Consider the following 13,495-nt stretch of genomic DNA (forward strand, 5'->3'; position numbering starts at 1 on the left):
AAAAAAAAAAAAAAAAAAAAAAAAAAAAAAAAAAAAGCTATACAAATAATCATTTTGTTTGCTTATCTCTCTGAGTCAGTATGTTTTCCTTGACATAAATCAAACAGCTTACACTCTTCTGCTCCATTCTGAAATTATGAAGAAGGCTAATTTAATCATGTTTTGCAACAAGGAAAATGTATATAGTGAAGGCAGCTAAAGAACTTGTTACCCCCGACCTATAGTTCAGGTTTTTATGTTTACCAACAGAGAAGTGACTCTGTTGAATGAAGAATTCTTGAAGAATTCTTGCTGAATGAAGAATGAAGAATTCTTGTTAATTGCCCATGTTCTATAAAGAAAAAAAGCCCAACTATTCCATAAAAGCTACATGGCAAAAATTGTCAAAGAGGAGAGGAAAATCAAAATGACTGGGTTTTTTCCCTCTAAATGAGAGAAAAGTTGAGTTTAAATAACTAAACTACCTCAACAGTACTGAAAACCTGAAATGTTTTCACAATCTTAATGACTTTAAATTTCTCATATTTTCTATTTTTCCCACCTAAAATGTCATTATTTATAACTTATTCAGATGAAAGCATACTAAGAGGCAGAAGTATGAGCTGAAATCATTTTTATAGTTTTCTTTTTTGATAAATTTTTACTGTAAGTTTTTATAACTTTGATAGTTCTTTTCTGATTTCAAAATTCTGTTCACCTCAGTACCACCTCCACTTGGAAGTCTTCCCTGATAGTCTTAATTATGGAAATCTTCTCTTTTTTTCTGGATATTTAGAGAACTTTATGTGTATCTATTCTTTTTGTTTTTTTGGCTGTGCATCTTTTTTGGCCATTCAATCCTGAACAGGGATTGAACTCATGCCCCCTGTGCTGGAAACGGAGTCTTAACCACTGGACCACCAGCTGCTGCTGCTAAGTTGCTTCAGTCGTGGCCGACTCTGTGGAACCCCATAGACGGCAGCCCACCAGGCTCCCCCGTCCCTGGGATTCTCCAGGCAAGAACACTGGAGTGGGTTGCCATTTCCTTCCCCAATGCATGAAAGTGAAATGTGAAAGTGAAGTTGCTCAGTCATGTCCGACTCGTAGCGACCCCATGGACTGCAGCCCACCAGGCTCCTCCGTCCATGGGATTTTCCAGGCCAGAGCACTGGAGTGGGTGCCACTGACCACCAGGGGAGTCCCTATATGTACCCATTCTTAAAAAAGGCATTTGTTGCTCTCTGCCTTGCATTTTGGCTACTTCCATATGTTTTCTTTCCTCCTACAGAGTCAGTCAGGACTGGTAAATAGGAACCCTCCCACCCCCCCGGGCCAGGGGGTCCGCGGTTGCCTTGAGCAGGGGGAGGAAGGGCTCTGAGCCCAGCTGTGCTCAGGGGGGCAAGGGCAGCCTGGTCACCGTCACCGTCACCGTCTGCTGGGGGTGGTGGCACCCGGGCCAGGCCTCGCCGGCCCTGGCACCACTGAGACCTGTATGGGTTTCCTTGTTGGATTCATAATGGTTAAACGAAGGACCGCTCTGCAGAGAGTGGAGGGGAGGGAGTGTCAGGACGGCCCACTGGTCCCTTCTAGCTTTGCTCACCCACAGGACCGCGACAGCCCTGGGAGAGCGGCCACAGGCCGAGGCTCCGCTGCCGCTCGGCTGTGTGCCCTCCCCATCCTCGAAAGACCTCCCCACTGTCCTCTTCTCTTACCAAGCCTGGGCGGGTGTGAGTGTGTGGAGGGGCGGACGGAGCCCTGCCTAAGGCAGCAGCTCTGGAGAGACCCCAAGTGGGAAGCGGCCTTTCAAGGAAGCAGCCACGGTGGGCATCCTTTCCCCTCCTCCTGCCCCAGCACCACAGCCCACTGTGCTCCCCTCTCTGCACGGGGACTTGGCACCCATCTCCAAAGCTCGAGGCCTTTCCATTTATTTACCCAGCTTACAGACACCTTCTTCCAGGAAGAGCTGGGGAAAAGCAGCAGTGAAAAGCGTACTTTTGAGTGTTAGAATTCTATCCCTATTTAGCTCCTCCAGTCATCCACACAGGCAAACTGGTGTTTAAATTTGATTGTTCAACGGTTGTCTCCAAGCGCTAACTTTACTCACTGGCCTCCCCTATGCTATCTTCTTACCCTCCCTCACATCTGAAATGCCTGACTTTAAAACATTTAAGTGAGCTTACTTACAAGGAGAACTAAATATCACTTCTAGGATCAGTGCAAACCTGTATCACTCGATGAAAACAGAAGGTAGCCCTAAAAACAGATGAATAACTCTTAAAAGAAAAGTGTCTGCCAGGGCACTGCCCAGGTCACCTGACGTCCCCTTCCAGTGGAGCACACGTTACGCTCAGAGAAGCTTGGTCTAGAATGTTAGCAACCGTTTCCTCATTCCAGTAAGTGAGACACTGGTTTTGAACCACTCTATTTTCTCCTGATTTGCTCATAATAGAGGTCAAATCTTTCTCCCCGCTCTACCTAGTAAGAAAGATGTACTATAGTATTTGGGGAAGGGGTGGGGAACACCAAGTGTGTGAAAGGATGTATGAAGGGCATTGTATGAGCGGATGCCAGGGCTATTTCCCTCCCCAAATCTGTTGCAGCAGCAGAGTTCTAACATCTACTTTTGTTTGTAAGGTCCTAGGTGCAGAAAACTGAAAAAAGTCATCTGTTTTAATTTATCAAATAGCCACAAAACATTAAGCTTCAGAAAGTTCTGCCTAAGTTCAAGCAATTGCTTTTTCAAATTTAATTTTCAAGTTATTTCCATTTACACCAGTTTCAAATTAAGAAACTTATTGCCACAATATTTTGTTCACTTTTCTGACTCTCCAAAGTCTGTGTGTCCAAATTAAAACCTGCATGTTTTAGGTTACATCACCTAGGTCCTGTGTGTATACGCGCGTCTCGTGTTTTCTCCCAGACTGATTCCTGTATTAAAGCAGTTAAAAGTTAACAACAATTGATGTGTTCATGGTACCTTGACAGAATGATTATGGAAATCTGTAACAATAATCTCATTATTGCTATTTACAGCTGCGAAATGGGGACCTGAAATAAAAATAAGAAAAAACATGTGATAACCATAACAACGAAAATGATTACAACATAGTAGTTACCAAACTTCATATATTAACTTAGTTATTTAAGAAAAAACAAAGAACTATAGACTTGGTTCTTAAAAGGTCATTGAGCCAGACCTCTGGCTCCAGATAACACAGATTTGATAGCATTCTACACTTGTGGCTGTCTACTCTGCCTTCTTCCAAATCAAGCTGAGAGTTCCAGCAGCCCTCATGGAGTGGAATAAGCAGTAAGCATCAGAGTTCATTCTCCACACCACCATCTGAAAGCCACCCCGGCCAGCTTCCCTGACAGTCACACAGGGCCCTCATCTCCCACGGAAGACAGACATGGTAACTCTTGGGAGCACCGAGGGAAAAATATCCAGCGTGTAATAATTTTTTTTCAAGTAGGGCAGAAACCCACACTTTATAATTTTGGGCGACATTCAGAATTTGGCAGAACTGGAGACAAAGCATAAAGAAAGATTATGCAAATTAATGTGAAACGCAAAAAGCATCCTTCTTAAAAGAAAGTAATCAACTGTTCCCAGCCTCTTCTTGCAGATGTAAAAAAAATGAAGTAAGCCTGTGACTGCAAAGGGGCACACCAAAGAGAAAAGTAAAAGAAATCGCCTTTCCTGTGCTGAGCAAATATTCTAAACTCCTGCTCCTGTATAATCACTTAGACAGGTGAAAAATATTCTCATTCAGAAACTTTTAAATAAAGCAACAGTGAGGTGGAAACAGGAGGCTCTCCATGGTTCCTCAAACATTTTCATTTAAAAACTATTTTATTCAATGTTAATATTCGAAGATTAGACTTCCGAGTTGCCACTAGTAAAAGCCACGCACGGGCTGCAGTAGCACTTACTGCGGGGAAAGCCACTGAGAAGCATCTGACCATGCTTTCGCTTAGATTCCATCCCCAGAGTCTTTCCCAAAACCGGCAAACACACTGGGGATGAGGCGTCTTCAACATGCTCCAACATCATGCAAGTGTGGGCACAAGAAGCATAAAAAAGGGGGTTTACATATTACCATCGAGTGTACCTGCAAACTGCCTGTCCCCATTTCCTCGGCTACCAAACCTGGTGACTATTTTCCCATTTGGCTGGAAGATAAACACGCAGCACGCCTTGTTATCCACCACGATGATGTGCCCGTTGCGGTCCACAGACACTCCTTTGGGCCCCATCAGCTTTCCTGATCCGATTTTTGTCTGTTAGAAACAAGTGCGGGAATGAGCGTGAAAGGGCTGCAAAACATGGAGATAGATGTGGGTGTCAGCAAACGCTGACTTGGCTGTTCAAACAGGGGCATAGCTACTCATGGGCCACAGCAAGTATCTGTCTTGGAAAATTGTCTTTTTCACATCCATTATTTGTTACTGATATTTATATGAAATCATTTTTTTAAGGACTCACCACCAAAAATGTTCTAGAATCCCCTTAACCAGAGTCACAATTCCTCTGTAAGGAGGCAGTTTGGTGGAGCAAGAGAGCCCTGGATTAGGAGTGGGAAGACCATGTCATGCTTGTCACTTGCTCTGTGTCCATTTTGCTATAGCATTTGCTATAGCACAAATTAATTTTTCTCCTTAATTTTAGATTCTTAAATATTATAAATGTCAAAAAGTGACCTTAATCACTTCCACTGCTACTTCTGGAGTATATATAAAGTAAAACAAAGTAAGTAAAGCATTTAGAGCACAGTACATATTAAGCAGTCTTTAAAAGGAAGCAGTCACTTTCTTTATTAAATATCATAATTAATAACAAAATGGCCAGGCGTCTGCCATTGAACCAGAGCTCCACACAGGTGGGATCATGTCTGTTTCATCCAGCACTGTGTGTGCTCAGAGCCTAGTACACTTCCCGATGCCTAACAAGTACCTACAAATATTCATTCACTATATTAACTTCAAAAGTCTAGCATTATTACAGAGTAACTCATGATGATTAAATGGTTCCAGTCTTTGCAGTATTTTAAAATGGGATAAAAGCATTAGATTTCTATAAAACATATACCATATGCATTTAAGACCTTACTTTTCTGAGTATAGTGTGTGTATCAATGCCTGTTTGTTGTAAGATGCATGTCTTAAATCTTCACTTTAATCCTTTGTTTCCTAGAGTACTTATAAAGACGGGCTTTATTCATTTGCCCATTTATTTATTAATTCCACAAACGCTGACCAAGCACCCAGTGTGTGCCATGTGGCAGATAAAAAAATGAGTTAGAAGCAGCACCTACCCTCAACGACATCTCAGTTGCACTGTCTGCTGTGCCCTTTTGAAAGTGCCTAGTGTCAAGGGTTCACTTTGGTAGATTTGGGAGGATTCAGTAGGCCATCTCAGAAGCCACAAGGAATAATACCCCAATGACACAGGCCACACAGACAAGGGAGGAGGAGGAGCATCCGAGGGGAGGGAGCAGTGGGAAAGGTCTGGAAGGTGACAGAGTCTGGGAGGCAAGAACCACAGTCCTCCCGGCACCAGGCTGGGAAAATGTTGCTGGAGCACAGATCTCTGTGCTTTAACGAAAACCTTCAGACTCTGAAAAAAGCAAGGTACAGAGCAGTACCCCACCTGTATTAAATATGTGTTTACATGTACATACATTCCTGGAAGAGAAATTTAAAAACCACATAGCGTCTACATGATACAAAGTGGTATTAATGATGGCAGGAAAATTTCTTTTCATTTATACTCTCCTCTGTAGGCTTATTTGAAAAATCTACTTGCATATATTACATGTTAACTTAAAAGCTTAAACTCTGAAAAACATTACATTCTCAAAGGTTCTGTTTTAGACACCTTATTTTCCCTTTCTCTGTTAGTGCTATTCTGATAGGAATATAACATAAGCTTCATATGTAACTTAAAGTTTGCTAGTAGCCACATCAAAAAGAAAAAAGAAACGGAAAATTCATTGTAATTATTAACCCAATATACAGTAAGTCCCCTAGAGATGAACAAGTTCCATTCCAAGAGCACATTCATATATCCAACAAAGTTAGCCGAGGTACCCAATGAATACAATCGGCCATACTGCACTGAAATAAAATTGGATGTATTGTAATAGGTTTATAGTACTTTTCACACAAATAATACATAATAAAGAAAACATTTCTAATCTTACAGTACAGTACCTTGAAAAGTATAGTAGTACAGTAAAGAGCTGGTGCTTCTTAGCAATACCAACTACATCACCATTGCTTTTATACCTACTTCTGACATCCTGGGCTTGAAATAAAGATATCGTACTACTGTACTCCATAAAGTACACAGAAGCACAACTTGTAGAGGATGCACGCATGTAACAATGTGCACCAGACATGTTGTGAACACACATTCGCATCTTTGAAAGTTTGCAACTTGAAGGTTCATATGTAGAGGACTTACTATATCCAGAAGTTACCATTTCAATAAGTAATATAAAAATTATTAATGAACTAGTTTACATTCTTTGGGGGGAGACTAAGTCTTTGAAACCCAGTGTATGTTTTACACTCATGGTACAACTCAATTCAGACTAGTCCCCTTTTAAGAACTCAGTATTCACTAGTGGCTTGTGGCTATTATATTGGACAGCTCGACTCTACACACTTCTAAAATCTCATTTATGCTATGGCATCAACTTTCCCTGCCATGTGTAAGATTCTCAAATCCATATCTTTAGCCATGGCTAATTTTATCTCAAACTCAACCAACGTCAAACCATTTAAAAAAACAAAAAGAGATAAAAAAGAACCCCCAAACTAGCACCTCTGAATTTCCTAATTTCTTTTATGACACCACAGTTTGTCCAGTCACCTAGGATCAAAATTTCAGAGCAAAGTTCATTCCTTCACAATTTTGAACCTAAGTTTCCTCATCTATAAAATGGCAGCTATGACATTTGCCTCCTGGGTCATGAAGATTCTGGAGGATAAAGCAAAGTGTCAAGCACACTGTCCCTCTCTCCCACCCTCTTCGGTCGATATTATACCCAACTGGCAGGAATACCTCCTTTCCCCACAGAGACATGAAGATGCAAAGACGCGTGTGGAGAGAAATGGGGAGAGGGAGACAGGCCTTCCTACAGCGGAGGTTCAGGCTTAGCTCTGTGCTATAAATTGCTTCAGTCATGATCAGCTCTTTGCGACCCCATGGACTGTAGAGGAGCATTGGATTCTCCAGGCAAGAATACTGGAGTGGGTTGACATATAGGATTTTTGATTCTTGTAAGTTTATAAATTACTGAGATTCAGATCTGATCTCTTTAAAACAAAGAGATACAGTTACTCAGGAAGGAAATACTGGCATTCTTGCAAGGGAATCTGTTGGTTAATTTAATTCTGATATTTGCAATCCAGCTCAAAGACCAGAGACTATAACATAAGAACTTGCAAAAAAAATTTATATACTTTCATGTCTGAATGGAAGTTATGGCAGTAGAGATCAAAGGTAAAAGAGGGAACTCAAATGATTAACAAGAACATCATCATTACCTAATACTATGAACACTGGTTGTTACTTAGAATGACTCAGTCACATAATACCCAAGTGGATGATAATTATGTAGCATAAAAACAGAAAATAAGGGATAACAGGAATTCTATTATGTTGTAGTGAGAACTAGAGCATGTCTAAAAGAAAAAATGCAAACGTTGAACCAAAACCTCTTCTTCCTTCCACTTTCCCTCATCACTCCCGATTAGCTGCACTAGATTCTCCCAAGTGAAATAAGAATTACTGACAATGTGTCCCCCATTTAAACAGAATACCAAGCAAAGATATTTTAGACCCTGGCTTTGGAAAAGTTAAACGAAAAAATTTAACTCAAGAAATATGTCCTTAAACTGAAAGAAGAGATGAGGTAGTTTAGAATATGGTGACCAGGGGTCTCTTTTTCTGTTCTGGGGTCACAAAAGGTTCCCAGATGGACTGGAAGGTGTAAGTCAGGAGGGAAGATGGAAAGGAAAAACTCAGAGGCAGAGAGGAATAAAATTAGGCCTAAGAAGCTGGTGAGTAAAACAAAGAAAAGGAGATAAGAAACTGTATCCTTAGAACTATTAGGAATAAATACAGAGAATCTATATGTGTGTTAACAGTTTGCTTTCCTGAGCATCTGTTTAATTTTACTGAATTCCACCAAAGAAGAAAATAAATATCTCTCTGTTTATGGTCATGGGCATCACACTTGGATGAAATCTCATTAAAGTACAAAAGTTTTTTCACTTGATAACCTTTCAGCCTTTGGATTTTGATCAAAAAAAAAAAGGAGTAGCTGCAACTAGACCATATCCATTCCCCCAGTCCTCTAGGGGGCATAAGTGTTCCTTCATGTTTATTCCAATTATTACCAACAATCTTCCCACTATCAGAATCCAGTTCTTCCAAGAAGTCTATTACATATGGAATACTGAATCACTGGATGAGAAATATTTGACACAGGAAAGCTTTCCTTCTGAAATAGAAAACTTCTGTTTCAAGTTGTTTTAATATAATAGATATAAAATATTTCAGATATAAAACTTTCAATAACTATTTTAGTATTAGTTTTTAAATCTGAAACAACAGGTCATGGTTTTGCTAGAGTATTAAACTAGAATAAATGGGTTATCTCCAAATTAGAAGGGTATTTTCAAGAGGTCACAGAAGAGTGTTCCTTCTAGTAATGTTAAAGCTGTCATATTTGGGTAAGCCTTACCACAAATACAACTACGAAAACAAAGAGGAGGAAGTTAGAGATACAGCAAGACAAGAGAACTTCCCATGTATATTGCCATGATACAGTCATTAAATTAGTAGTGGAAAAAAAATCAAGGACAACTGAAGATTTGTGTGCAATATGGTGGAATTACAGTTGATAGCTTTTTATTCTCCAAGTCTGAAAAAATGCTGCGCCATATGCAAAACAGAGGCTCCGACCTGAGGGTTAATAATTACGTAACTTTTATAAACAAAACTGATGAGGTGACTATTGTGATCTAATGAATCCACAAAGGAAAATACAAATTCTTCCAATAAGAGACTAAGTGAATTTCATATATCTTTAGGATTTCAGGATAGATTATGAAGAACATCATCCCTGTATAAAGTCTGGACAAAGAAGGAATGAGCACCAGGAGCCAGTATGAGGTCATGAAGATGGAATCATAAGTGATCCAACTGACTGTTTTGGACAGGCACTGGAAAAGAACACTTCTTGAATGTCTATTTCATAACCAGGCACATATAAAATCCAGAAATAATATCTCTTGTAATGCTTACCCAAATCCTGTAAGTCAGATTTTTTTAAAATCCAAATTTGCAATACAAGGCTATCAAGGCTTAAGAAAGTCATGTAATTTGCCAAAAGTCAAACAGTTAACAAGCTGCAGAACTGGTATTCCAGAGTTAAAGTTCACGTTGTCCACTGACAGACAAGCAGGGGGCGGAACGGGGACAGTACTGCACACGGCCTTCAAAACACCGCCTGTGACAAACTGTTGCATAATCTTGGGAACAAATGTAGAAAATGGGTTGGATGATAATATTTTTGGAAAAGAGATTTCTGTTGTCGTCAAAGGGCTCTCTATTCTTCAGTGACTGGCTGAAGAAACAGAAGATGATGCTGGGAGTGACAACAAATACACTGAATGATGGGGTCCCTCCAAGTTGTAGCTCAGCTCCCATTCTCTCTTTGGAGACAGCCTCCATTTTCTTTTCCTTTCAGTTCTTATATTATGTACCGTACGACACGATGGTTCAAAATTGTACCAAACAATTTATGACTGCCTAAAGGCTGACATGGCAAATAGATGGGGAAACAGTGGAAACAGTGGCTGACTTTATTTCTCTGGGCTCCAAAATTACTGCAGATGGTGACTGCAGCCATGAAATTAAAAGATGCTTACTCCTCGGAAGGGAAGTTATGACCAACCTAGACAGCATATTAAAAAACAGAGACATTACTTTGTCAACAAAGGTCTGTCTGGTAAAGGTTATGGTTTTTCCAGTGGTCATGTATGGATGTGAGAGTTGGACTGTGAAGAAAGCTGAGCACCGAAAAATTGATGCTTTTGAACTGTTGCTGGAGAAGACTCTTGAGAGCCCCTTGGACTGCAAGGAGATCCAACCAGTCCATCTTAAAGGAGATCAGTCCTGAGTGTTCACTGGAAGGACTGATGTTGAAGCTGAAACTCCAATACTTTGGCCACCTGATGCGAAGAGCTGACTCATTTGAAAAGACCCTGATACTTGGGAAAGATTGAGGGCAGGAGGAAAAGGGGACGACAGAGGATAAGATGGTTGGATGGCATCACTGACTTGATGGACATGGGTTTGGGTGGACTCTGGGAGTTGGTGATGGACAGGGAGGCCTGGTGTGCTGCGGTTCATGGGGTTGCAAAGAGTTGGACACGACTGAGCAACTGAACTGAACTGAACTGAACTGAAAGGCTGACAAGTGTAGAGTCTTCTCTTGTGTTGTTGGAAGAAGGTGTTTGCCATGACCAGTGCGTTCTCTTGGCAGAACTCTATTAGCCATTGCCCTACTTCATTCTGTGCTCCAAGGCCAAATTTGCCTGTTATTCCAGGTGTTTCTTGACTTCCTACTTTTGCATTCTAGTCCCCTATAATGAAAAGGACATCTTTTTTGGGTGTTAGTTCTAGAAGGTTTTGTAGGTCTTCATAGAACTGTTCAACTTCAGCTTCCACAACAACATAAGAGAAGACTCTACACATGGACATCACAAAATGGTCAATACCAAAATCAGACTGATTACATTCTTTGAAGCCAAAGATGGAAAACCTCTATACAATCAGCAAAAACAAGACCAGGATCTGACTATGGCTCAGATCATGAACTCCTTATTGCCAAATTTAGACTTAAATTGAAGAAAGTAGGGAAAACCACTAGACCATTCAGGTATGACCTAAATCAAATCCCTTATGATTATACAGTGGAAGTGAGAATAGATTTAAGGGACTAGATCTGATAGACAGAATGCCTGATGAGCTATGGATGAAGGTTCTTAACATTGTACAGAAGACAGGGATCAAGACCATCCCCAAGAAAAAGAAATGCAGAAAAGCAAAATGGCTATCTGAGGAGGACTTAGAAATAGCTGAGAAAAGAAGAAAAGTGAAAGCAAAGGAGAAAAGGAAAGATATACCCATTTGAATGCAGAGTTCCAAAGAATAGCAAGGAGAGATAAGAAAGCCTTCCTCAGTGATCAGTGCAAAGAAATAGAGGAAAACAATAGAATGGGAAAGACTAGAGATCTCTTCAAGAAAATCAGAGATACCAAGGGAACATTTCATGCAAACACGGGCTCAATAAAGGAAATAAATGATAGGGACCTAACAGAAGCAGAAGATATTAAGAAGAGGTGGCAAGAATACACAGAAGTGTACAAAAAAGATCTTCACGATGCAGATAATCATGACGGTGTGATCACTCACCTAGAGCCAGACATCCTAGAATGTGAAGTCAAGTGGGCCCTAGGAAGCATCACTACGAACAAAACTAGTGGAGGTGGTGGAATTCCAGCTGAGCTATTTCAAATCCTAAAAGATGATGCTGTGAAAGTGCTGCACTCAATATGCCAGCAAATTTGGAAAACTCAGCAGTGGCCACAGGACTGGAAAAGGTAAGTTTTCATTCTAATCCCTAAGAAAGGCAAACTACCGCACAACTGCACTCATCTCACACTCTAGTAAAGTAATGCTCAAAATTCTCCAAGCCAGACTTCAACAATATGCGAACCGTGAACTTCCAGACATTCAAGCTGGTTTTAAAAAACGCAGAGGAACCAGAGATCAAATTGTGAACATCTGCTGGATCATCAAAAAGGCAAGAGAGTTGCAGAAAAACATCTATGTCTGCTTTATTGATTATGCTAAAAGCTTTGACTGTGTGGATCACAATAAACTGTGAAAGAAATGGGAATACCAGACCATCTGACCTGTCTCTTGAGAAACCTGTATGCAGGCCAGGAAGCAACAGTTAGAACTGGACATGGAACAGCAGACTGGTTCCAAATCGGGAAAAGGGTATGTCAAGGCTGTAAACTGTCACCCTGCTTATTTAACTTATATGCAGAGCACATCATGAGAAACGCTGGGCTGGAGGAAGCACAAGCTGGAATCAAGATTGCCGGGAGAAATATCAATAACCTCAGATATGCAGATGACACCACCCTTATGGCAGAAAGTGAAGAAGAACTAAAGAGCCTCTTGATGAAAATGAAAGAGGACAGTGAAAAAGTTGGCTTAAAGCTCAACATTCAGAAAACTAAGATCATGCATCTGGTCTCATCACTTCATGGCAAATAGATGGAGAAACAGTGGAATCAGTGGCAGGCTTTATTTTTGGAGGGCTCCAAAATCACTGCAGGTGGTGACTGCAGCCATGAAATTAAACGACGCTTACACCTTGGATGGAAATTTATGACCAACCTAGACGGTATATTAAAAAGCAGAGACATTACTTTGCCAACAAAGGTCCATCTAGTCAAGGCTATGGTGTTTCCAGTAGTCATGTGTGGACGTGACACTTGGGACTATAAAGAAAGCTGAGTGCAGAAAAATTGATGCTTTTGAACTGTGGTGTTGGAGAAGACTCTTGAGAGTCCCTTGGACTGCAAGGAGATCCAACCAGTCCATCTTAAAGGAGATCAGTCCTGGGTGTTCATTGGAAGGACTAATGTTGAAGCTGAAACTCCAATACTTTGGCCACCTGATGTGAAGAACTGACTCATTGGAAAAGACCCTGATGGTGGGAAAGATTAAAGGTGGGAGGAGATGGGAATAGAGGTTGAGATGGTTGGATGGCATCACCGACTCTATGACATGAGTTTGGGTAAACTCCAGGAGTTGGTGTTGGACAGGGAGGCCTGGCGTGCTGCAGTCCATGGGGTCGCAAAGAGTTGGGCAAGACTGAGCGACTGAACTGAACTGAAAGGCTGACATGAATTGTTTTCTATCATTTCCATGTATCTGTCTTATTTGGTAGGGACAATGTGTTATAATTCTTTTTCTCCCATATCATTGTCTATCACAGGCCTGAAGGAACTTGCTAAACCACAATCTGTAGGCTAATTTGGGAAATACAAATTGCCTCAATAGCCTTTTATAAAGATTGTTGTTTTTTTGAATTGAGGTAAACCTGATGATATTTTAAAAAAGAAAATAAAAGCATTACCCATGACATTTCTCACAGAACTGGAACAAATAATCCAAAACTTATATGGAACTATAAAAGACTCAGAATTGCCAAAGCAATATTGAGGAAAGAAAACAAAGCAGGAGGCATAACTCTCCAAAACTTTAGACAAAACTACAAATCTACAGTAATCAAAACAGTGGTATTGGTACAAAAGCAGACAGATGGATCAGTGGAACAGAATCGCCAGCCCAGGAATAAACCCATACACAAAGGCGGTGGTGGTGGTTTAGTCGCTAAGTCCTTTCCAATTCTTGCGA

The 13,495-nt window shown here is 40.7% G+C and overlaps 1 protein-coding gene across 12 annotated transcripts in view; it reads right to left on the reverse strand.

The window, feature by feature from the left end:
• The window catches only part of TRIM2 (tripartite motif containing 2), a 186,119-nt gene that overhangs the window by 15,298 nt on the left and 157,326 nt on the right, over positions 1-13,495 (reverse strand). For all 12 annotated transcript variants that reach the window (XM_043484424.1, XM_043484357.1, XM_043484366.1 and 9 more), the window contains exons 9-10: positions 4,092-4,260; positions 2,957-3,027 (exon numbers count right to left, since the gene is read on the reverse strand). In XM_043484424.1, the coding sequence (XP_043340359.1) occupies positions 2,957-3,027; positions 4,092-4,260 (240 nt within the window). The remainder of the gene's footprint in view (positions 1-2,956; positions 3,028-4,091; positions 4,261-13,495) is intronic.

This window comes from Cervus canadensis, chromosome 1 (genome assembly GCF_019320065.1).
Source record: "Cervus canadensis isolate Bull #8, Minnesota chromosome 1, ASM1932006v1, whole genome shotgun sequence".
Taxonomy (NCBI): domain Eukaryota; kingdom Metazoa; phylum Chordata; class Mammalia; order Artiodactyla; family Cervidae; genus Cervus; species Cervus canadensis.